At 41.4% G+C, this 25,635-nt stretch overlaps 1 protein-coding gene across 1 annotated transcript in view; it reads right to left on the bottom strand.

Moving 5' to 3' along the window:
• The window catches only part of LPAR1 (lysophosphatidic acid receptor 1), a 130,160-nt gene that overhangs the window by 38,439 nt on the left and 66,086 nt on the right, over window positions 1–25,635 (bottom strand). Inside the window, exon 3 of the mRNA XM_018557227.1 lies at window positions 12,306–12,426. Coding sequence (XP_018412729.1) covers window positions 12,306–12,356 — 51 coding nt within the window. The 5' untranslated portion in view covers window positions 12,357–12,426. The remainder of the gene's footprint in view (window positions 1–12,305; window positions 12,427–25,635) is intronic.

The raw sequence follows: 25,635 nt of genomic DNA, 5'->3' as shown, positions 1-25,635 counted from the left end.
GGGGGGGGGGGGGGGACCTAGTAGTGTACGGCCAGCTTTAGCTATGAAAGTTGTTGTATCTTACACAAGGCTATGAACTCTCCTCATGTCACAACACTGGTGTTTGGTGATTGGCCTAGTGCTGTCATATGGAGTAAGTGACATGCTCCTCCAGTAGGAAATATTGGGCATTTTCTACTCTCCTGACAACTGCAAAACAAAGGAAAGCAGAGTATCTATTGCTGGAAGGGGGTGGGGATTAAATCAGTGGTTTGCTTTACAAAACAATCTGCATTTCAGTAAGACTTGCCTGATGCAGTTACTTCTAAATCCTGTTAGGCCCCATGCTATTCCTGATGCTATCTGATCCCCCTGCTTTCAATTGCTGCATCTTACATAAAGAAGAAGAGGCCCCCATACCTTGACTGTGTCTGTGGCTTTTGGGGCTGAGGATTAAAAGAACCATTACGTCACAAGGTCTGAACTTTAGTCCAATATATTACAACTAAGAGCATATAGTATGAGGTTGGAGTCCATACTATAAAAGACAAGGTTTGTGTTCCAAACAATAGTATAAAAGGAAAAACAGAAATATTGCCATTTTTAGGTAGGTTTCTGTTTTACTGTTTTGCACCAGAATGTAATGGGATTGTGATAAGTAGCACAATTCATTATTATTCAAGTCTATGTAGAGTTACTGTGCAGGCACAGCCAGAGAAGGTTTAAGGTTGGAGGATATAAACAAAAGGAGGTCAAGGAAAATAGTACTTAAACTGTGATTTATCTAGAAAGGTTATGTGCCAACTACGTCCTGAGGGAGGCTAGGGGTGCTAAATACGTTTGTTTTATTCTCTTGACAATTACTGTGAGCGTGAACTGCCATAGTTCAGGCTAACAGTTCTGGATAGTGTATACTCTCCCATCTTATTCTGCCCTCATTCATTTACAAAAAACTTTGTTCTTTTAACTGAATACAAGGCATTCTGTGAATGGATGTGAGGAGATCCTATGGTTTACCTGCCCCTCCTCTCTCCTCATCCCTTCACAGAATGCCTTGTATTCAGTGACTCTCCTCTTCACTGTACTATAGCTGGAACTGTCAAGCTGGCAATACACAGGTAACGAACGTTTATTTAGAAAAACATTGCCAGAAGATTTGATAATGCCATCAGAGACTTGACAAATGTTTCCTGAACGAAAACCCCATTTAAATGTTAGAACTTAATTTGTCCGAGAATAATTTTCTATCCTGCCCGTTCAATTTTTCTAATCACTGCGTTCGGAAAAAAAAAAAAAAGGTCAGTTTGACCCCAATAAATATAGGAAATCAAACAAATGTTCTGCAACAATTTTTTTTTCCAAATACAATTCTACTGGTGTATGACCAGCTTCAGTCTGAGCAGTGGAAGCTCACCGCAGTAGTACTACTGTCAGCAGTAGTACGGTACAGAAATAAAACTAACATTTTTAGCATTCCCTAGCTACCCTCCAGACGTAGTTGGCAAAGCATTATACAGAACGTCTCTGGACCAATCACAATTTTAAAAAAAAGTACCTTTCTTCTTGGAGTTCCCACTTTGATTGTCAACTTTTTAAATCAGGAATTTTGTGCTTACAGAAGATGTATCTTTTTTCTTAAATGTCATAGCGCTAGAAGAAGACACGCCTAAGAAATTTTGGAATTATGTAATTAAAATATGCTGGCCACAGATCAATGAAGGGAAATTGTCAATCCTTAAATCGTTGTTTTCTCCTCTGTACAGACATTTCTTACCCATTTCCCTCTTCTTTCCATTTTATTTATTCTCCATCTTAACTCTAAGGCTAAACGTAGCTTTCATAAACATACAAAGTGAGGTTTGCAGTCAGCTATGATTCCTTTTAATACCCCAGTAATAAATATACACGTGGTATTCATCAACTGTTGACTTTGTAATAGACTCTTCATAAACACAGGAGGACAGAGCTGGAGAGGCCCTGAAAGCTCAATTACAAAACCATCTGTACGTCACTCTAAGCTGCGCTCAAGACTCTTTCCTGTAAGCTTGCAATCATGGCAGCCACATGTATAGAGTTACACTGAAACTGTAGCTAAAACTGTCATTGAGATGTTATTAGCACAATTCAGCTATAATCACTCATTACGGAACCTAAAAAGGTATAAAAAGGTATAATACAAATTTACCTTATGCGGGCTTGCAGCTCTGTGCAATCATAAGATCTGCGCCCCCCCCCCATCCTTAGCAGATCGTGGCTTACAAGCAACCAGCAGTGGGTTATGGACAAAACTCGTTTGCAATGAGCTTACGTCTTTGCTGATGAATCATGCACCTTTGTTTTCGGATATCCCTAGTGAGCTCAGCTAAGCACGCTTAATAAAAACCCAATGTTCACATGACTTGGAAGGAAAGAACTAAGAGAGGAAGTCTATGCGTCTATACAGAAACCAGACACTGCACATTGCAGCTAGACCATGAAGTGGGTTGGTCACAGCTTAAGCAAGCTTTTAAAAAACTATATTGTTGAGACTTTACATTCATACAAATTCGGAAAGTGATTACGTTTTAGAACACTGTTATTGTGAAATTCCTGAAACTGTAATTCATATATACAATCATATTTAAAAGGTTTGGGTCACAATATAGTCAATTTTCTAGTAGAGAAAGTTAAAGTAGATGTAATCCCCAACTCAGCAATATTAAGTTTGCTAAAGCATTATACATCATAAACAGTTGCCATTAAGAGAATACTTTTAATCACCTTCATTTTTATCCTTTTTTTTTTGCATTTCAGGACTGCTAATCTTTTGTAGCCTCTTCAAGACACTGCATGTCAACATGCATGCACTCCAATGATGGCTTGCACAGGGCTTCTCAAGGTGGGTTTCCCGATGGTGAAAATAGTGGATCATGCCCCCGCTTTGCTGCTACCCGGCTGTTGAGGATATTCTACTCTAACCACATGCTGTGTTTTAGCTCGCTAGCTCAGGCACCATTACACAATGTAGGAGCCGGCAGCAGGAACTACAGCATGCAGCAAGAAAGAGGACAGGTATTTAACACAGCCGAAAATGTTGAATGCCTGCAGTGGCTGAGGATCAGGAGAGCAGTAGCATTTAAAAAAGACACGGGCTGCTGGAAACATAAGCATTGATGCTCTTCTTTTACAGACTGGGCACTCTCAGGAAGGTTTCCATTCACAGCCAATACTGGAAAACTGCAAGTGGTGTGCACACGGTGTTACAGAACTGCCCACATCAATCAGAGAAGGCCTAGTATTCATTGATAAAAACTAGGTATTCACTGAATGGCTGTTGTGCCGAGGGAGCAACCCCCTGTGTTTTCACAGCAGATAGGAAGTCGCTCAGCACAGAACATGACCCAAAAAGATTACTGTAAAGTGCACTGGTAGCACTGGCTACTACAGTGTTTTATAGGATCCTCATGGTCCTACCGGGTACACAATATAGTCACAGAGGTAGCCACTGCACTCTATTTGTGCACCTGGGCATTTACCTTACAAAAAAAAAAAACAACACACTTTCAAAATTGGACAGATAGCGTGCACAGGAAGATCACACTGGATTTTTGTGAAGATCATCAGGTATTTTTCTGTATGCAACTATTTAAACTTACCAACCACCGCCCCAATGGCTCCTACTCACTCAACTAAACATACAAAGCCATTCACATCTCTGCACCAAGCTACAATCACCAACCTTGTCTCAAAATATCACCCAAACTGTCCTCTCCGCTCCTCCCTGGACCTTTTACTCTCTAGCTCCCTCATCACCTCCTCTAATGTTCACCTCCAGGGCTTATCCAGAGCCTTTCCTATCCTCTGGAACTTCATATCCCAATCTGTCTACCCATCTCCTGCTCTGCCCACCTTTAGGCGATCCTTGATCTCTTCAGGGAAGCCGTACCCACCTCCACCTAACAACTGAACTTTTTGTTTCTCCATCAACTTGCCTCTCCCTGTTAGATTGTAAACTCTCACAAGCAAGACCCTCCTAACCCTTTTGTATTGAATTAGAACTGCTCCGTCTCCCTCTATTTTGTAACACTGCACAAACGGTGGGAGCTACAAAAAGTCCTGTATAATAAAAATAATGCAGTGTCTTTAAAACAGACAGAACATTGCGAAATGTGCAAAATAAAGTCTCTCTGCATCTGCTTAGATACACAGCAAACGGCTTTTATCAAGACATGCATTTGCTGTTCTGAAACATTAGCAATACTTTGCGATAGATGACAATACATGGGTATGTGTTGTACTGTTTAGCCTCGGTCGGGAATATGTTTAAGCAATTAAAATAGAAGAAGACTCTTAGAAGCTGATTAAAAAAAATAAAAATAAAAAAGGGCAATGTTACACAATCACAAACAATTGTTCTCGATAAGTTTTCAGCAACAAAACTATGTTGCACTAATGTCTTACATGGCTTACTTGAGCGCCAGATGGGAATGTGTGGGGGAGACAAAAGCCAATGACAAAGCTAAAAGCAATGAAGTCTGTTAGTAAATAAACAGTTTTGCAGTGATGTAAAATCTGCAGGAGAGCTTATAGCAACAGACAAGAGGGGGCTGTAAGTATTTATCACCAGCAGAGTAACCCCCTCTCAAGGGCAAGGGAGAGGGGGGAATCCATGTCTGGAACATGTCAGAAATTCCAAGTAATGTGCCCTTAATCTAACAATGTATGGCAGAAAAAAAAAAAAAAATCAATGACTGGCTTAAGCATGATTCCAATACACAAAACATTTGCAACCAGTGAAATCATAATAGAGTGCAAGTACAACATATAAAAGATGGAACCTTGTAAAGCGCTGCGCAAACTGTTGGCACTATATAAATACTATGTAATAATAATAATAATTATTATTATTGCTCAGAGGAGTGCTGGATGCAGGAATTGGTCATACACTAGTCGGATTTAGGCATTCGTGAATAGCCCATACAGCAGCCCTTCGGTTCGACTGAACCGAAAGGCTCCGGTGGCCGAACAGAGCCGAAGAATCAGCCGAAGCTACGGCTGTATCCTTCAGCTCTAAAGTGAATAACCCCCATAGTGTTTAAAGAAGAACTCCAGGAAACTTTTTCTTAACCTTTGCAAGAGTTAAGTGCTCGTTTTTGGCAAGGTTTGAAAATAAAGCTGTCACAGTGCTCCCTCCAGCCTGTCGTCTCCTACACTGCAGCATTGGATTCTTCTTCAGCATCCTCACATCTATACACGGTGTATAGATGATGATTTAAGGGACCTAAGACTGCTGCAAAAGGAGGGGGGAGAGAGGCTCTAAGAACAAGCTGGCTCGGAGCATAGTGTGACTATAACCTTTTTTTTTTACCTAGGCAAAAAATGAGCAGTTAACCCTTGCAGTGTCGGGGCAGCCCCAGCAATGCAAGGGTTAATAATTTTAAAAAAATGTATCCTATGCTCCAACTAATGGCAGTGATGCCATGTGAACAGCATTCACCCAGCTATGCACTGGTCTGAGGTTTTAAATAGTCAGCCCATAGTATTTAAGAAGTGCAGGCTATTTCTATAATTTGGATTAATTTGGTGCCACTGTTGGCCGGCACCCTTCTATATTGACTATGGGTGATATTGTGAAACAGGGTATTGAATGTTAGTAATAAAAATCTGTGTATTTCATTATTAATATCTTAATGCAACACACTATATAATGCACTATTAAATGTAGCATAATGCATAATGATTTTGGTTTATGAATTTTGAACACTTTCCCCATGCTTGTTTGAGTTTCCTGCAGGTGTCTATAAAAATGAATTCCAGCAAGGTCCTATTTATTGGATCTTCTGTGTATCTATCTATCTATCTATCTATCTAGTATCTCACAGAAGTGAGTAGACCTCACATTTTTGTAAATATTTTATTATATCATTTAATGTGACAAAACAGAAGAAATTACACTTTGCTACAATGTAAAGTAGTGAGTGTACAGCTTGTATATCAGTGTACATTTGCTGTCCCCTCAAAATAACTCAAAAACACAGCCATTAACCTTCCCGGGATTACACTGTGCATTACAAAAAAAGTGAGTACACCACTAAGTGAAAATGTCCAAATTGGGCCCAATTAGCCATTTTCCCTCCCCGGTGTCATGTGACTCATTAGTGTTACAAGGTCTCAGGTGTGAGTTGGGAGCAAATGTGTTAAATTTGGTGTTATCGTTCTCACTCTCTCATACTGGTCACTGGAAGTTCAACATGGCACCTCATGGCAAAGAACTCTCTGAAAAAAAGAATTGTTGCTCTACATAAAGATGGCCTAGGCTATAGGAAGATTGCCAAGACCCTGAAACTGAGCTACAGCACGGTGGCCAAGACCATACAGCGGTTTAACAGGACAGGTTCCACTCAGAACAGGCCTCGTTATGGTCAACCAAAGAAGTTGAGTGCACGTGCTCAGCGTCATATCCAGAGGTTGTCTTTGGGAAATAGACGTATGAGTGCTGCAAGCATGGCTGCAGAGGTTGAAGGGGTGGGGGGTTAGCCTGTCAGTGCTCAGACCATACACCACACACTGCATCAAATTGGTCTGCATGGCCGTCGTCCCAGAAGGAAGCCTCTTCTAAAGATGATGCACAAGAAAGCCCACAAACAGTTTGCTGAAGACAAGCAGACTAAGTTCTGTGGTCTGATGAGACCAAGATAAACTTATTTGGTTCAGATGGTGTCAAGCGTGTGTGGCGGCAACCAGGTGAGGAGTACATAGACAAGTGTCTCCTGCTTACAGTCAAGCATGGCGGTGGGAGTGTCATGGTCTGGGACTGCTTGAGTGCTGCCGCCACTGGGGAGCTACAGTTCATTGAGGTAACCATGAATGCCAACATGTACTGTGACATATTGAAGCAGAGCATGATCCTCCCCTACCTCTGGAGACTGGGCCGCAGGGCAGTATTCTAACATGATACGACCCCAAACACACCTCCAAGACGACCACTGCCTTGCAAAAAGAAGCTGAGGTTAAAGGTGATTGACTGGTCAAGCATGTCTCCAGACCTAAACCCTATTGAGCATCTGTGGGGCATCCTCAAAACGGAAGGTGGAGGAGCGCAAGGTCTCCAACATCAACCAGCTCCGTGATGTCGTCATGGAGGAGTGAAAGAGGACTTCAGTGGCAACCTGTGAAGCTCTGGTGAACTCCATGCCCAAGAGGGTTACGGCAGTGCTGGAAAATAATTGTGGCCACACACAATATTGACACTTATGGCCCAATTTGGACATTTTCACTTAGGGGTGTACTCACTTCTGTTGCCAGCGGTTTAGACATTAATGGCTGTTTGTTGAGTTATTTTAAGGGGACAGCAAATGTACACTGACATACAAGCTGTATACTCACTACTTTACATTGTAGCAAAGTGTCATTTCTTCTGTTTTTTCACATGAAATTATATAATAAAATATTTACAAAAATGTAAAAATGTGAGGGGTGTACTCACTTCTGTGAGATACTGTATATGAATTCCTCGATGTGCAGGAGGCGTGAAAAGTTCTAGATGTTTTTAAAAGGTCTGTGCCACGGAAATGGTCACGGTTAAAACTAAATCATATGTCACCGCTATATAAATACAGAGTTGTCCTTTGTTTAAGATAGCCAAAAGACATACTTGTAAAATACTAATTAGCAATTATTGACATGGTTTTATTAAGCTTTAACATTCACCCAGAAAAGCCAAATCCCCAATATAATGCAGAACTAAAAACAAACACCTTGCTGAGAGATGAACAGGTTTACTTTTGTTTATACAATGCACACTGACACCTTCAGTTTGTTTCCGCTTGCTGGTCACAAAACGAGAATAGAAAAAGACATGCTCATGCACGAATGGGGTTATGTGGTTTATTTTGTGGATACCCAAAATAAACTAAAGGCCTCACATGCAGAGAATGAGAAGACAGGTGGTGAAAAACGTCATTCTTCATCACTAAAATGTTTGGTTATCTTTCTCAGAAAACAGCGTGTTCTTTGCAATTGTTTACAGAACTTTCTTACAGGGGATGATGCAGAATTAAATGTATATATAAACCCCAAACCTTTTTTTTTGTTTTAGATAGGAGTCCTAATATCTGCCTACTCTTTTAGGTTCTCTATGCTGTCTACGTTCCTGCAAGGGTGTTTCACGCATCTATTGTGCGTCCAGGGATAGTGATCTATTGCTAATTGCATGTAACCGTATCACATATCAGTGCCAGTGGACTGCGGCTTTAATTTGTGTCACCCAATCAATAATTTGGATGGGTGACAGCGGCAGCTTCTAAAATTCATAGGCCCCAGCCACAGGTATTCCAAAATGCACATTCACAACTTGAGTGAATGAACACCCAACATTTTTTTTCTTCAGATTTCAGGCTGAACATAAAATCTAACAGGATTCCTCCCTTACACGCTAAACAGTGTAGATGGGAGAAATCACCAGCTTTTGCCAGGGAAGCGCACTCCTGTGGTGGTCTACAATCTCATGTTTAGTTTACGAATTTGTAATAAAATTGTAGTCTATCACAGGAGTGAGCTTAGAGCAGTGACTACTTTACAACACACACAGGGACCATGGGGAACAAAAGTAGCCACCCTCCAGAAGGAAGGACAGTGTCAGCACCACCAATTCAGAAGTGATTTAGGGATATACAGCTGAGTGATACACAAATAAGATAACATTTTTATTAATAGCTAAAGGGTACTTGAATGCATTTTTAAGATTTAACTTCTGAATTTAGTGTCACATTAAACTATTCAGTTATTTGTTAGATTTAGAAAGTTATCTATAGAACTGTAGTTTTAGCTTTTAGGGATACATAATGAAAGATCCACTTGAATAAGAACATAATTTATATACTGGCCACTGCAAAAGTGTATGTAACATTTAACACAGTATGCAATCACAAGAAAGTGACTCAAAAGCTTTTGTTTAGTCTAAAATAACCACAGCCATCCACATAGGAAGGCATAAAACACACGAAGGAAACAAAACTGCCTTGTACCCCTTCGCACAAATGATTAATTTGCATATGATGCGCATTGTGTTAAATACAATGGCTATTACATCATTCTTTGTAACGCGACCAGTGTCTGCTAAATGTAAACTGGATCAGGCTGAGAAATTCTGATCACAGGACACTGACTAAAATCAACCTCTAAAGCTAGCCATACACTAATATCTTCTTTGTTCGCCCTGTGATCTAAAAACACAGAAAATATTACAGATTCCTCAATGAACACTTAAGAGCATTAATCGAGGGATCCCTGCTGTTTGCACTGTATCCTGATGGCAGCCGCCGGCAGTAAACAGAATGCCCGAACAAAGCCAGCAGCTCATTGACCGCCGACTCTGTCTGTTCAAAGATTTTCCGACCAGCTCCTTGGATTAGCAGATTGAGGTATGCCAGCTGAAAGGGTGAAGACAGCATCGCTCACTGTTTGAATTTCAGCCGGTTCATGAAGAACTGTCCTAAATTTGTATAGTATATGGCCAGCTTAAGTCATAAGCAACTGGAAGAAAAAGCTTTGAAATTATTCTCTAAACATAACCTATTATCGAATAGGCAGAAATTAGGATCATATAATACTTGAAACCAGCTGCAGAAAATTGTAAGGATGTAACACATAACTGATACAGTATAAGGCTACAAAGAAAACAGATCAAAATAACATCTACAGCCCAGTAAATTTTACAGCCAGGACCAGATGATTTTAATGTCCCGATACTTAAAACCATAACATTCAAGAGGGTGTACTTTCTTTGTCACATGACTAAGCTTAACCATGTCAATAGAATAGTCATTTTCAATAATGTTTAATTCTGCAGCTCACATTAAAATAATGCTTGGTGAACCTACAATGAAGGTCCTTGTACATGCACTTATTATGTGCTCTGTCTTGTCACACGTGTCTTCATGGTGACAAGTGGCTGTTCAACACACATTACATAAGCATGGTCCACGGCTACCAATATCAGAAAACCCATCCTGAAAAATGCTATGCAGCCATGAATGTAGACAGGAGGTGATTGTAAAGAGGCTGCAGGAGATCGGTAGCACTATGTGTAGTCACCGTAAAATCAATTTCTCTATGTTCATTGAAGGACACACAAGGAGATCCTTATCTCATATCGATGGGCTTCAGTTATAAGAAATGGGAGTGTAGGGCAAAAGCCAGCAAAGAACACTCCCATTCATTATAAATGTCCTCCAACGAACAGAAAATAATACTAATGGTTTAGAATGTCCATGCTCTAGCAAACTAAATATCACGAACATCTACTTTAGGTGGTAGAAAGTTTTGTTAAGGTTGTACTTGGAGGCCCCATAAGAAATGTAACCCCAGTAACCTGGCACAGTTCAGCCCAATGTTCCATTTGAGATGGAACGTTCTATGTTCTAGTTTCTCTTTTAACTAGTTTAGGTTCAGTTGTTTGGGCTGTATAAATGCGGGAGGTAACACGTGGGTGGCCAATTTGTAAAGAAAAGATAGGCAAGTCAAAAGGTCATGTTTTGCACTTGATGGCTAAATCCTTCTGCATGCCACACTCCAACAAACATCACTGGAGTTGTAAGTACAAGAGAAGATTTCAGACAATGCTTCCTTAAACAGCATTTCCACTTTTGAAACCAAACTAAGATAACATCTACTTTATATGCGTTTTTATTTTTTAAGTGATGCAATGTGAATAAGAGCATAAAAGTTTCTGCTTACCTTTTTAGGTGCTTTTCACCTGCTTAAAAAATCCTGCGCATTAGCAAAACTTTGTTTCCAGCATTCGGTGCATGGCAAACGCGGAAAAAGTAGTCAATGTCACAAATTGGGTGACGTGTGTTCCATGTTTTTTCCTGCGCATTCTGACACACATGTATGCAAGGGGAAAAATGCATTTGCTCAGCCGCATTTGGGGTGCCATTACCAAGTAATGACAAGGCAAGTGCGTTCCGCATTTGTGCATGTATCGTGAACACATCAAAGCATGCACGTCTGTGCATGTTTGACACATGCTCATGATACACATATGTGAACGACGCCTTAAGCTTTGAAAATGAAAGATCAAAGCCGATTGTTTACTATGGGCAACTGATCCAGATTCTGCCTGCTATCTGCATGAATTCTATAAAAATATGGTCAGCTTGGCCGACCACTCCTTTTGGACCGCAGGAAGAAGGCGCGATGCGGACATTGGAAAACATTAGCAAATGGAAAAGGCTCTCTAACCTATCCAGTCACCTTGCCTTGGTTGATGGCGTCTGCAGTAGCCCAATTGTCACCAAATTCAGCCCAAACCACCCAAATCAGGAAACCAGAGGAACTTTACACCAGGGGTAGGCAACCTTGGCACTCCAGCTGTTGTGAAGTCCCATGAGGCATTGCTAGAGTCTGACAGCCACGGTCATTACTCCCATAGGCAATGGCATAATAGGATTTGTAGTTTCACCACAACTGGGGTGTCAAAGTTGCCAATCCCTACATTACAAAAGATATCTGGCCATACATTCTGATTTATTTATTACAAGTATTTATACAATGTTCTTTAGATTTACCAATAAATATGTAGTACAAGTGTCTTCCGGAGTAAGAACATCTGGAATAGATTGTTTAGGTAGGGTTTCTCTTAAACCTGACCATACATGGCTCAAATTTTGACTGATTCCTGTTAAATCGACCAAAGTGTGAGCTGTCAGTGGCCTTGTCAGCACCAAGAACGTCAACTGAAAAAACAAAGACGACGGGTGAAAAAATGGTTAACCGAACAGTGACTGCATCCCATCAGATGTCACTGCTTGGGTATTCAGACAGTTTTGGGTGCCAGATGACTGAATACAATAGCCGACAGGGAAGATGCTAAGAAGCGTAGATGGATGAATTAAGTGGTTTTCCTCATTCAGGCAGCGAGGCTAAACATGAGAAATCTATCCACATACGGCTAGCTTAAATATCTATGGTAGACCTAAAAGAGACCGAATACAGATCACAAGGTGTATGGTCAGGTCATTGGAAAGAGTCAAAACAACAAATCTTCAGTATAGATGGACAGACAAAGATACATACTAAGCTGTGAGACAGATAAGCCATTTTAGAAATCATTTATCTACAGACCTAACATAGCTGCGTGAACATTTGATGTGGTCATGGAGTGATCTGCCAAATGTGATGATGCCCTCTGTGTTTGGAAACCAATAAACACTTGCCTGCCATGATTCACCAAGTCTGGAGCCTAGCAGGTCGTAAATCTGGAAAACTCTGCCTTTTCTTTGGATCGGACTAAAAACACTGTGATGGCTTCAAGGATTGTGTCACAGATTCACAAGAAACGTTACCTGGGACATCATGCCGATAGGATCGCTCACATATTCACTAAGTGTAGCCATGTTTACTTAGTAGGCCTCAACTTGCTTCAAAACACATCCAGTCAAATCTCTGTCATACTGGCGAGAAAATCTGTAAAAGGGAGAACATACAACACGTTTATTATGTGGCGATCTTTATGGAAGAGTAGGCATGCCCTGGTTTTATTTACCAAGACAAATAATGAATCGATTTAGGCAAAATGAGTAGTAGACCATAATTAAAGTGAACCACTACCCAAATGCGGTATTGTCATTTTTCGGATAGAGTAAAGCTGGTCATACACCTATAGATTATCTGCAGATTTTCTATGATCAGATGGAAAAAGTGCAACAGATTCCTCCATCTACACTTAACTGTGTGGATAGAGGAATCTCCCACGGGGCCAAGCTTAAGTATCTTGCTAGTCACCCCTGCTGGCTCTCAAAACACCTGAACAATGCCTGCATCCAATCAGATTGTTCAGGTATGTTGACAGCCAGCGGGGCCGACTAGCAAGATACTGAAGCTTGACCCATCGGGAGATTCCTCCATCCACACAATTTAGCATAGATGGAGGAATCTGTTGCATTTTTTCCATCTGACCATAGAAAATCTGCAGATAATCTAGAAGTGTATGGCCAGCTTAAGGGAGAGTAATAAATCCTGTTAGCTTTTTTTTTAGCCATTTGTGTCACATTGGGGAGATCTCAGTTTACTTCCTGTCTGATAGCCACAACGGGAAGTGAGAGGAAACCCATCCAAAGAGAAGTATTCCTTCGTAGTCAGCAGGCGCACCAGAATAAGTGCCCCGTTGGAAGGTTTCCCATCTATTCCTGTTCTGGTGACAACCCAAAACTTTACATAACAGTCACCAGGACAAATAAAGAGGGTTAATCTCCCTAACGGGGACACAAGCAGCGATAAAAACCTGATAGGGGTTATCTCTTTCCACTCCCCCCTGCCGGCTGCTGTATACCTTTGAATTTGGCGCAGCTATACGTGGCTCTGTCCACAGAGCTGCATCATCCATGCACAGATCCTTTGACAAGATCTGTGAATGGAAAAACCACCCCATCAATCCCATCAGCCACAGCAGCAGAGGGATTTGTAGTTCTCGATGGAATACAAGTAGGGTGATGTCACTGTACTGGTAGTCCATTCATTCTCCCATCCATGTTACTGAATGTCTGTACCTCTGTACGGACAGAGATAGGAGGAAGAATCTGCAGAAGCCAAGACGCTGCATCTGTAATCCACTGAACACAGTTGCAATACTTTACTGGCTCCTATGCAAAAATAAATAACTTTTTTTTTTTAAGAACATGTGTAAGTTTCATATTTTTCTTCTGAAAGGTAGACGTTATCTTGCTGTGAGCCCTCCCAAGTCTCTTTATCAATCCATTCCACAAGACTGGTAACATTGTTAACATGTACGGTAACTACAGGTCCACTTTAGTTTAAAGCTACTTGGTAATATTTAGTAGTGTGATCACGCTAATAAAACCACTTACTACTAATCACCAGCTGAACAGATGGAACAAAAGGCTTCTTATAGTATAAGCTACACATACAGGGGTGGACAATTCTCCCTCCAGTTCTTGTGGAACTACAAGTCTCATGAGGCATTGCAAGACTCTTAGCCACAGGCATGACTCCCAGAGACAGAAGGATTATGGGATCTGTAGTTAAAGCACAGCTGGAGGGCCAGAGTGGCCCACCCTTGCATTAGCACGTAGTAGTGATTTACCTCACATAACTCAAGCAATGTACGATCATACAATTAAACAAAATCACTAATACATGTTACTTTTGAAGTTTACACAATGGTTAGCCATTTGTTTCACCTGTTTGGTTAGCAATTAATCCATTGTGACTGAGCTATTCAAATCTCACTGGTTAAAGTATATCTAAAGCCAAAAAGTTGTGTTTGTTTGTTTTTTGTATAAAGGAGGGAAGGGTTGCTGATCTGCATACTTTGTCACTCTATGAGCTTTGGGAATAGTAGGAGAGCTAGGCAACTAGAATTTCAGAGGGCATGATGTTACCAGCAAAAAAAAGGCACAAGGTAATTTAAACAAAATACATAGTAAAAATGAATAATAGTACATTGTTGCTTGTAGTGAAAGACAAACACCATGGAGGGTTCAATAAGGTACAGTATGTCAAATGTTTGTGACAATATACCGGTATGAAGGATGAAACTTGTCCACCTGGCTGCTCCTGTCCATACCCTGGGCCTGGCCACCCACTGCACTCAATCCACCCTAGTTGACATAATGTGAACCCAGCAGTAGACTGAATGTCTGGAGTCAAAGACGGTATTTTAGGATCACAGGATCTGTCACTTCCCTCTCATCGTCTTTTTGTATCTAGTCTCTCCACTCGAGTAATGACGCATTTCTTACAATAGGCTCAGTTAACTAAGCAATGTTAATTATTTTGTATATGAACTAATATATTCAGCAGTCAGAGCGGCAAATATGTTCCCAGTAGTATTAAACCCTCTCTTTTTTTTTAAAATGCTTTTCTACCGCAATTCGTATATAAATGGCAGAGTGGTGGACTGGTATTTACCCACCACCATTTGTAAACGCTACTGTAGAAAAGCCTGCGGGTATCCATTCCATTGGCTAATCTCTGTGTACTGAGCCGTCATTGGACGGTTTGGTACAAAGACAGTATACAGAGCTGATCCAAGCGGCTCTGTTGTGTGTGATTGGTTACCACAATGATCACATGCAAGTATGTACATTGTTGCTCTCTCCCCTTCCTCTTCCAACAAGGTAAAGAGAGGAAATAGGATCATAAATGGGAAATGAATGGATAGATAAGTCACAGCTGCTGTTCCACTCACTGACTTGGGATTGTGTTTTTTTAATCCTTTAACCCCCCCCCACATCTGATCTCCAGCTTGTCTCTCATTGTCACCTGTATATTAACCCCTCACATACACACATAATCGTTTCATCTCCATCCTCCCACTGTATGTGACCCTTCCATTAACCCCTTCCATGTACAAATATTATATCTGGTGCAACATTAGCAAGCTTCATGTTTAAATCCCCCCCAACACCTGCAGGTTTCTTAATTTCCAAAATATTGTGGCAAAAAAAAAATTAGATCACATTGCGGTGTTATGTTTTATTTTTTTAAAGTAGTCACTTCAGGGGCTTTCATACCATCCTAACATTTTTATTTGCTATGTTTTGCAACAGAAAGGGAAAACTTTTTTTTTTTCCAAAATATTTAGCCTTTTTCCTTTATACCGTAAAAAAAAAAAAAAATCGAAAACTTAGTGGCTATTAAACACTACTAAAAGATGTATCCGTCTGGAAAAAAAATATAAAATGTATTTGGTACACTATTGCATGACTAATAGTCATTAATAGTACAGCACTGAAAAATGACCTGATAATGTACAGTAAAAGTAATGCAACAATGAAGTATCCATGCCCATCCAGCAAACACACCGCAATGTTTTCTTTCAAAAATAGGTCTCCAGTCACTTACTTGAAGTTTACCTTTTCACCCAATGGGAAAAAATGAACTTACTTACACCTCCCCTGGTCTCCACTGACATGGGTCCGGCAGCCAGAGTAGTGGCCTGTAATCTGTACACTAGAATTGACAGCCCTGCAATATGGAAAAATCATAATGCTTGCAGATGGTAAGCGTTCATCAGTCAGCGTGGTCACTGACCAATAAGAAACGTTTTATACTTACAAGACCTGGTCCCCGGGTCTGAAGAGCTGCTCATTGGTCAGTGCGGTCACATGACTGAAATGTGAGTGCTCACAATTTGCGAGCAACATGATTATTCCAGACCGGGGGACTGTCACTAGTGTACGGATAACTATAGTGGCCGGTATCAGAGCAAGGACCAGGGGAGGCGTGAAGGCAGCTGTGAGTACGTTCATTTTTAATCACAGTTTGTATAAAAGTTGAGCGTACCCTTTAAAAGCCACCTGCTCCTTATTCCCCAGCACGACTTCCCAGAACTTTAGGTCAAGGAGGAGGCAAACACTGTAAACATCACAAAGTCACATGACTGCCCATGGCGAGACTACAGGGCCTATCATCCTTAATGTCATTAATACAAAATGCATTTGTGACTAGCATAGAAATTCAGCTGATCTCTCCACCCACAGCTGCCAATCAATCCCTGGAGGAGGAGCTGGGTAGTAGACCATTCATGGGGTTCAGAGTTGACTACAGAGGATCGGCATGTTAAACTGCAATACCGGCCAGGAGCATGCTCGTAAGGGTGGCTTCAGGGTACCTTGCAAGGGAACAGAGCCACCCTAAAAACGAAAACAGAGAACAATGATATTGTAAATGGAAACTGTAGAGAGATGACAGGCAGAAAACGGAAGGCAAACATCAAGCCTAGTGCAGATGTATGCTGCTGTATATAATTTTTCATATGTTTTTGATGGGGGGGGGAGAAGCAGGATGGAAAATATTTCTTAATTGACTGAAATTCTAGCAGTGAATGTGGTTTTCGCTCCATTCACTATACAATCAAATGTTAAATTAAAATGAATATTTGAATGACAATCGTCACGTCTCTGATGGCATTATTGAATGTTCTGATGAGATTTGAATGTTCTAGCATTGTATAGTGTATGTACTAATGCCGTATCAACAGATAAAGATAGTGATCTATGCCTGCACTATATGGAGGACTGCAGGACTTGCCTTTTATCTGGGATTACCAGTCACCACCATTGCTATTATTCAGTTAGCAGCTGAGGAAGACGCATTCCAGAAGCGCCACATAGAAGTTTCAAATATACCTATAAATAGGTGATTATACTGCAGCTGCAGAGGAAAAAATAGGCCTGACCTTTCAGATGTGAAGATTCTAGTGATCACACACACACACCTTGGTTTGTAGACGTTCCACCCGCTGAGTGTAGAGAGCGAGCAGCTGATGTCTCCAGAAGCTCCCTGGATAACATGAGATCTATGTGATGAGGAGTTCCTTCCCACACACATCAATGGGAAGGGGTGGTCTGAACAAACAGTCCCCAGCTACTTTCTAATCTAATTATTCCACTGTAATCCAATCTGACCTCAGACGCTGATTCCCTAAATGTGTGCTAAACCTACTTCAAAATAAACATTAGGGATTCATATATTTCCCCCGAAATTTCACACACACTGGCAGATTTCTAGCAATTTCGGTGAGTAGGAGGAAATTGAGGTAGGTTTTTAAAGGTGCAAGGTGCTGAAGGTCTCATTCACACAGGGAGTGTTGCCCCGTAAAGTATGAACTCCATGTAGACGCAGGAGCTGTGCACCCTCACATGCCGCTTCCCACAGCAGCCACGCAGACATGTTGGATCTGGGTCTGGACACTGCCTCTAAAAACTCAGATGCGAAAGGCAGCGTGTGAGGGCACACAGCTCCTGCATCTACATAGAGTTACATGAGCTCCTGTATCTTCAGGCACATCAAGAACGGCCCTTCACGCTGTATGGGGCTACATGCCCCACGTGAATAAGGCCTTAGGATACATTCACACTAGGTGCAGTTGGATGTGTTTATATGCATTAAAAAAAAAATATATATTAAAAAAATAATATCTATATATCTCTATATATCTATATAGGTATATAGAGATATATAGATAAATATCTATATATCTATAACTAATGATTTCGAATGGATCTATTCACACCATGCATTTAGATGCTTTTATCTGCAGTCAGTTTAGCTGCGTTTAGGAAAAAAAACAGAAGTCAGGTGCATCCAGGAATTGATTTGAACGTCTAACGCATGTAACCGCAAGACATGTTAATTTGCTGAACTCTCATTGGCTACTTCAATGGACTGTTTCAATGGACAAAAGACATGCATCTAAAAGGCATATGTGTGCAAACACATATAAACTTACATCATTTTAAGCATCCAGAAGTATAAACAAAGCATCTAGCCTGCCAGATTTTGCAGACCTATTTCTGCATAAAAACACAAGTGGCAACTGTGAATGAAGCCCAAAAGTTAAACTCTTAAAAAAAAAAAAAAACGCGAATGGTAAGGTGTAATACCTTATTCCCCATTCCAACAGGCTTTGGCACTCTCTTCTATTGCTGGCCCTGCACTGTATGTGATGACATTACCGTGCCACTGCCGACCAAGAGCACCTGAGAGAAGAGGACTTGGGGACCGATCGTACAGATGGGAGCCTGCCAGAAGAAGAAATACAATGATTATACCTTATATCCCTATCTAACGAGCATTTAACCCTTGCAGCGAGGGGCAGCACTGCAAGGGTAGTTTTTTATTTTTAAATCCCTGGTTCAGCTTTAATCCTTTGCTACCAACTTCCAGCAGCCCTCTAAAGGGTTCTTAAGCCCTGTTCACACTTGCCACGTGTGAACATTGGTGTGCGTTTTCACAACGCTGGGAAAAAGTGCGACACACTTGCAACACCAATACTTGGTAATGGCACCCCACATGCAGCAGGCAAAATGCGCATCTCTGCCGGCGCTACAAAAACATGTGAAGCTGCTGCATGAGCTTCTTTGCCGCATTTGTGATTCATAGGACAGTCCATTGAAATAAATGAACACAGCAAAATGCGCATAAATACCACTTGTTTTCACACTTTTCGCAAGTGTAAACTGGGCCTTACGCTGGGAATTCGGAGGCAGGCTTTCCAATCATGTGATTGCTGTGATTTGCTGTCACAAGACCAGGAGTCTGTCCTATCGGGCTCCCCAATCCTAAACAGTGACAGCTCAGTCACTGTGCTTAGAGCGCACGCTCAGCAAAGAATAGCGGAGCCAGCTGACGCCAAGCAAATCTATGCGTTATGCTGGCGGGAGCGGGCTACATAGCTCTTAAAGAGAGTTACAGAAGCTCCTTTCAGCAATCCTGGACCTGTTCTCGTGACATATACGGATCTTCATTAGTCTCGTTTTTTTTAAAATATTGATCAGGAAAAAAAAAGGAAAGAATAAGCAAATGAAACAAAAGATTCCAGCGGCAGTACACAGATAACGCTGAAACACACACACACTTCAATGAAACAGTTAAATTAGTGAAACTACGTTTCCAATTTGTCAAAATCAGTCATTTGGGGGCGAAAGCGATTGTGCCAAAATCTACTCATACCTAAGCCCCCATTTATACCTGAGCACCGCAACAGCATGTGTTGTATGTATGCACGTATTTAGCCCTACATTTAAGGGCTAGTTCACACCACAAACAGTGCGTTCCAGCCCGATTTGGTGCCCTAACGCACTGGATCGCATCCTGGCCGGCTCCCTGCATTCAGGGGCGGGAGGGGGCGTGGTAGTGCATTGAAGTCAATGGCACCGCAATCGCCCACACCCGATCAGAAAAAATGCTGCACAACCACTGTTTGTGGTGTGAACTAGCCTTAAATGGTCTGCTGTATAAAAAACAACTGCGCCAAAGTAGTGCATGCGCCTTTATTTTTAAAAAGTGCGTCACACCAAGACACTTTATCAAAACTGGAGAGTGCAGAATCTGGAGCAGTTGCCCATAGAGAAAAGAGAAGTTGATTGGTTGCTATGGGCGGCTGCTCCAGGTTTATGAATTCCCTGAATTGTATTTAGGTTGATATGCGTGACGGCTCCATATTTTGTCTGCTCCAGTTTTCATAGATTCCCTGCACTGTATCTTGGTTGCCATGGGTGACTGCTCCAGATTTTATGAATTCCCTGCACTGTATCTTGGTTGCCATGGGTGACTGTTCCAAATTTTATGAATTCCCTGCACTGTATCTTGGTTGCCATGGGTGACTGTTCCAAATTTTATGAATTCCCTGCACTGTATCTTGGTTGCCATGGGTGACTGCTCCAGATTTTATTAATTCCCTGCACTGTATCTTGGGTGCCATGGGTGCTGCTTCAGATTTTTATGAATTCCCTGCACCGTGTTTTGCACCAAGCGTTTTGGCTGACCATTTTGCATGCACACAGGGTGCTATTAGAATTAATGGCACCAAAGACAAGTTCCATGCATTGAGGAGTGAATGGGGGCTCATACACATAATACAAGTGAGTAGATCTATGACCCAGAGGGCTCACTAGCAGCATCCCACCCGCATACATGTCTATAGATCAGATGTGTTAAGTCTGTTACATACCAGAAAAAAAGTCAAAGCAGTTGTCGAAGTTGAGCTGTGCAGTCCAAAGCATGGCCATCCACAGGCTCAGTGTACATGTCATCCATGTCCCCAGTCCCAGATGAGCGGTGTCAGCAGCGATCACACAGCGGAGAGCAGACGTGTCCAGCCGCCCCGGACTCCCATCCAGGACCGACTACTCACACACAGCGCAGCATGCTGGCCACAGGGGCGTGGCTGAAGGCGAGCCCCCACCCCTCTGACCAATGGGAGATGAGCTGCCTGGTACAAGGTGTAGACTGCACGCCTGTCCCGGTGTAGAGTGAACGGGCCGATCACCGGGCATCAGCAATGCACTGTGCAAGTCACACTGCTGCTGCAGTCACTGGACAGATCAGGTATATTCACTCAGTGCTGGTATATTTCATCTCTGTGTATTGTAGGTGAAGGACCAGTCCATTAGAAACTCTTCTTGACAGGATTGGCTCAGTATGAGACTTGTGCTTCACATAGTAATTGGATTTGATACTTCTTTAGCCTGTCATACATGAGCCTTTAGATGTGTTTTGTAGTACCCCACTGATGTGCTGTGGGAGCGAGCCCCATGGAGCAGCTCTGCCACTGTCAGTGCTACTATTCTAATGAATATGAATCAGACTATATACTGCTTGTCCATCCCAATGTGGCCCAAAGTCCTTCTTCAATGTAAACATCCAAAATGTCTGTCTATGATTGGAAATGTATTCTTGGAACCCGTGACAGACCAATTTTAAAGTAATCTGGGCAAGCATCAACCAGACACTAAAGTCATGATGATCAAATTAACTCCTGCTGTACAGAAAATATAGACAGCCTTCTCCCTAAAGGCTCCAGTCACAAAGCTTTAACTGAAATACCTGTCACCTTTTAAAATAAGGATCTTTATCCTGGATTGTTAGCTTTCCAAATTGAGTTTTATAAATAGCACTTTATTACTTTTAATAAAGACTAAGTGGTGTATTTATAAACAATGTGCAGAGCCATTCATCCTTCAAAACTCTGTTTTATTCAAATGGATGCAAAAACTAACATTCCTAATCAGGGGCGTAACTAGAAATCACAGGGCCCCATAGCAAAAATTTTATATGGGGCCCTGTGATTTCTAGTTATACCCCTTGCAGAGCCCACTTGAGATCCCACACAGCCCACCTGAGGGTGACCCTGCAGAGCCCACTATAGACTCCCTATGATGGGCTCTGCAGGGTCACACCTCAGGTGGGCTGGTCACACTCCTTACCCGTCCGCCTCCTCTTCCTCCACGCTCGCTGATGGGCCCTGCCGCCTCCTCCTCCGTCGCCAGGCCCGCCTCCTTCTCTGTCACCAGGCCCCGCCTCTTTCCCTGCTATCGACCATTGGCCCCGCCTCCTCCTCCCCTGCCAGGTCCGGCCTCCTCCACGCCACTGCTGGCTCTCATTGACTCAGCAGCGGCTCTGGAGACGGTCAGTGATCTGAACAGCAGCGCATTCTTCTTCAGTGAAAGCCACTAGCAGATGAAGCCATAGCAACCCAGGCGGTCCGTTCAGCATCTGGCCGGGCCCCACTGTGCCCCGGGCCCTATAGCGGCTGCCCGGGTCGCTATGGCGATTGTTACGCAACAGTTCCTAATATATTATTTTTAGTTTGAATATAATATCAGAAAAATACCACATTATGGCCACTAGATAGAGCTGAGGGGCATAGAAAAAATAAATACTTCTCCTGCTAATATTACATTGAACCTGAAAAGAAACTACACTAAGATAAAGTTTTTTTACTTCCTCCATTCGCATAAAATGAATGTTCATAGAGTTTTGTAGGATGAATGTCTCTGCAATTGTTTTTAAATACACCCCTAAGGGTTTGTGGACAGACATTGTTCTGAATGGTGATAGCACTAAAATAGGCAGTGAATGCACTACATGATAATACAATTAAAAAAAATTGAAGTGTATATGTACCTTTTTTTTGAGGATAAATATTGTAGAACTTAAGATCCAGGTCCAATTTTTTTATGAAGTATTTATTTAGAAAATACCAGACATATTTCAGTTCCATGGAATGTTACTGCATCTAAACAGGCAAAGCAATCGGTCTTACTCTGACAGTGGCAAGCATGCAGAGGTTATTTCTACGTGTGAAAAGGAGTAGGTATACATGCGCTCTTTTTTTAAACACAAATATTGTAAGACGTCCACAGGAACACTAAATATGCAACAATATCTTTGTAAAGTTTTATAAAGTAATAAATGTAAAAACTAGCGTTGTAAAAGGAACATCTAAGTTGTCATTAGCACTGTTTGTTATACTTTTTATTTATGAAGGGTTTTACTTTATTTTATAGAGTGTGAATTGCATCATCTGTGTTTGCTGCAAGTTTGGCACCTAGTAACCACCAGGCCTTACATCAGCTTGTGAAAAGTGAGAAAACAAGGTTTGTTAAATGGTAAGTCTGTCTAAACCATGGCTTAATGGCTTAGCAAAATCATTAGGTCATATATGGTATAGTCCGGGTCGGATTTCTGCATAGTCACCATAGACCATGGTCTAGGGTAACCAAGGGTGGGACATAGCCAAACATCATATTGATAACTGTCAGTAACACATTCTCATGGTCCCAGAGTGCTGCCCTTTCTTTGAGGATTCTTATTGTTACCCCTTTTGGTGGAATAGTGTATTGAGTGCTTATAGTTCCCACACCGAGTCAATAAACTAGAACGGAACTGCTAGCAAAAGAGGAAAACAGTTTTCATTACTCTTCTAGTTGGTAGTTTTAGGTGTCCTAGTGTTGTATTAGGATTGGTCAAATGACTAGAATAGCAGGGGGGGGCAATGCAAGACATTGGCCTAGGGTGGCAGGAAGCATAAATTAAGACGTAGGTATAGTTGTAGTGGTGGGTGAAGAAAATTCAAATTGGAGATCTGGTTCTTATGTCTTGGTCCATGAGGGTTACGACAAGCTGACATGCAAAACAGAGTTGTTAGTTTTGGGTTTACTTACCCTTTATCAGAAGGTGATTCCACTTAGGCAGACCTAATTTTTTATTCATAGGAATCCCTAATCTTGAGGCTAAACAAATCCCAAAAATGCACAACTCTTTGCATTCATTATCCAGTACCTAAAGGAAAATTAATCCAATTGGTCTTCATGTTTCATGCTAAGTCACTTCCATCTGGGGTTCAATTGTTTTTACACTGGAGTTCCCTATGTAAGTAAGGCTAAGTCTCATGAAGATATATCTCCAGCCTGATGCCTGTACTACTATTTGGGAACTGGGTGACATGAAATAGTTTGATATCCATGACTACTAGACTACTGTTTTGAAACGGTAGTCCATTGTTTGATCCAGGTTTAACTTATTCCCTAGTTCTGAAGTGCACAGAAACCCAAACTGCCAGCCATCAGGGCTTTTTTCAGGTTTAACTCATCCCCCAGTTCTAAAGGGTATAGGGACATAAAATAGGTCTCCAGCTATCATGCCTAATTGCTGATCTGCTGGGCTGGTATTGTTCAGGGGGCCCTTTTTAAAATAGGTTGATGCCCATTATTACTGGACTACTATTTTGAGAGGGTACTACATTTTGTGACCCAGGTCCCAGGTTTACATCATCATCTAGTTCTGAAGGGCATAGGGACATAGGCCTCCAGCCAATCAGGCTTTACTAGTATATGTTGGTTTGCTGGGCTGGTTTAAAATATGTTGATGCCCATTATTATTGGACTGCTGTTTCGAGAGGATAGTCCATGTTTTGACCCATGTTTACATCATCCCCTAGTTCTGAAGGGCATGGGTACATAGGCCTCCAACTATCAGGCCTCACTAGCCTATTGCTGGTTTGCTGGGCTAGTATCGTTTGGCAGAGTTTAAAGTATGTTAATGCCTATTATTACTAGACTACTATTTTGAGAGGGTAGACCATTTTTTTATCCAGGTTTAACTCACTCCCCAGCTCTGAATGGCATAGAGACATAGGCATCCAGCCAACAGGCCTTACTAGCCTAATTGCTGTTTTGTTGGTCTTTTTTGGGGGGGGTTTAATTAAAACAAGGGAAAAAATGGGGAGGGAAATACTTAAGGATTTTCACAGTGATACATGAGTTTTATTTTAGCGTATTGCTTGTTTATACTTTTTAATCATATTGCAAAAACTGTTGAAAGTATCCGTGTTGACAGTTGTAGGGAATCTCCTGCATTGTTAATGTAAGATGTAATTTTTCTGCTTCTTATTCGTTAACACTTCTCATTACTTCAAAAATATACAATCGTAGTTACTGAAATGTTTGTCGTGTTAAAATATTCACAAACTTCAGATTTTCTTCAAGGCTGCCTGATTTCAACAGCAGCTTCAGCATGTTAAAGGGTCAAAATGATCACACACGGAGGTAAGATAGAAACGTAAAAACAAACACAAACTGTAATCTTTCATAACATCTGGTAACAAATCACATGAAATCAGCCACTTGGACCACCCACACTGTGTCTGGCTCCAGTTTAGTGAAGTTTTGGATTTGAACAGATTCACTGGGATCTTATGTAATGTGGTTGAAGTCATTAGATAAAGTTAACAGAATTTTGCTGTGTCAGTTATTTTTTTTTTCTGGGTGTTGTCTTTTTGCACAGCTGTTCCTATTGCACCAATTCCAGACAATTATGTAAGAAAATAAAATCATGCATCACGTTAATAACAACAAAAATCTGTTTACTGTTGCGTACGTGGGTCAAATAATTATTTATTTTAGGTTATAAATATTATGTTTGTGGCTGTAGTTGTAAATGTTGTTAGGGAAAAGTTTTACTTACTAAGAACAGTGTTTTAAAGAGCTTGATGTTGTAGCCAGGAATTAAAATAGGAAATCTGTCATTTTCAAGGGTCATACAGAAAAGCTTTAAAGTTGGGTTAGAAATGTCCCCGACTGGTCTCTGAAGGTGGGATCTATAAGGTTGTATTGGGGCAATTAGCTCGATACACAAAATAGCTTAAAGGAAACCTAAGTGAAAGATTAGTATCAAATGACGAGGGAAAGATGCAATATAACATTTGAGGACAGGAACACACAGGAAAGTTCACATGAGTATGTCCTCTAATGTCTTACCCACATTTATTCCTTCAAAGTGATGGTATAAAGTATTTCCTCTGTTATGTCCCAGAAGCACAGGGTCCAGAGCTGTCTGGCTAAACATTACTTCATGCTGTGGTGATTG

Source organism: Nanorana parkeri, unplaced genomic scaffold, assembly GCF_000935625.1.
Source record: "Nanorana parkeri isolate BGI_ZX_2015 unplaced genomic scaffold, ASM93562v1 scaffold274, whole genome shotgun sequence".
Lineage (NCBI taxonomy): Eukaryota > Metazoa > Chordata > Amphibia > Anura > Dicroglossidae > Nanorana > Nanorana parkeri.
The sequence above is the reverse complement of the archived record's forward strand: the minus strand, read 5'-3'. Positions and strand labels throughout refer to the sequence as shown.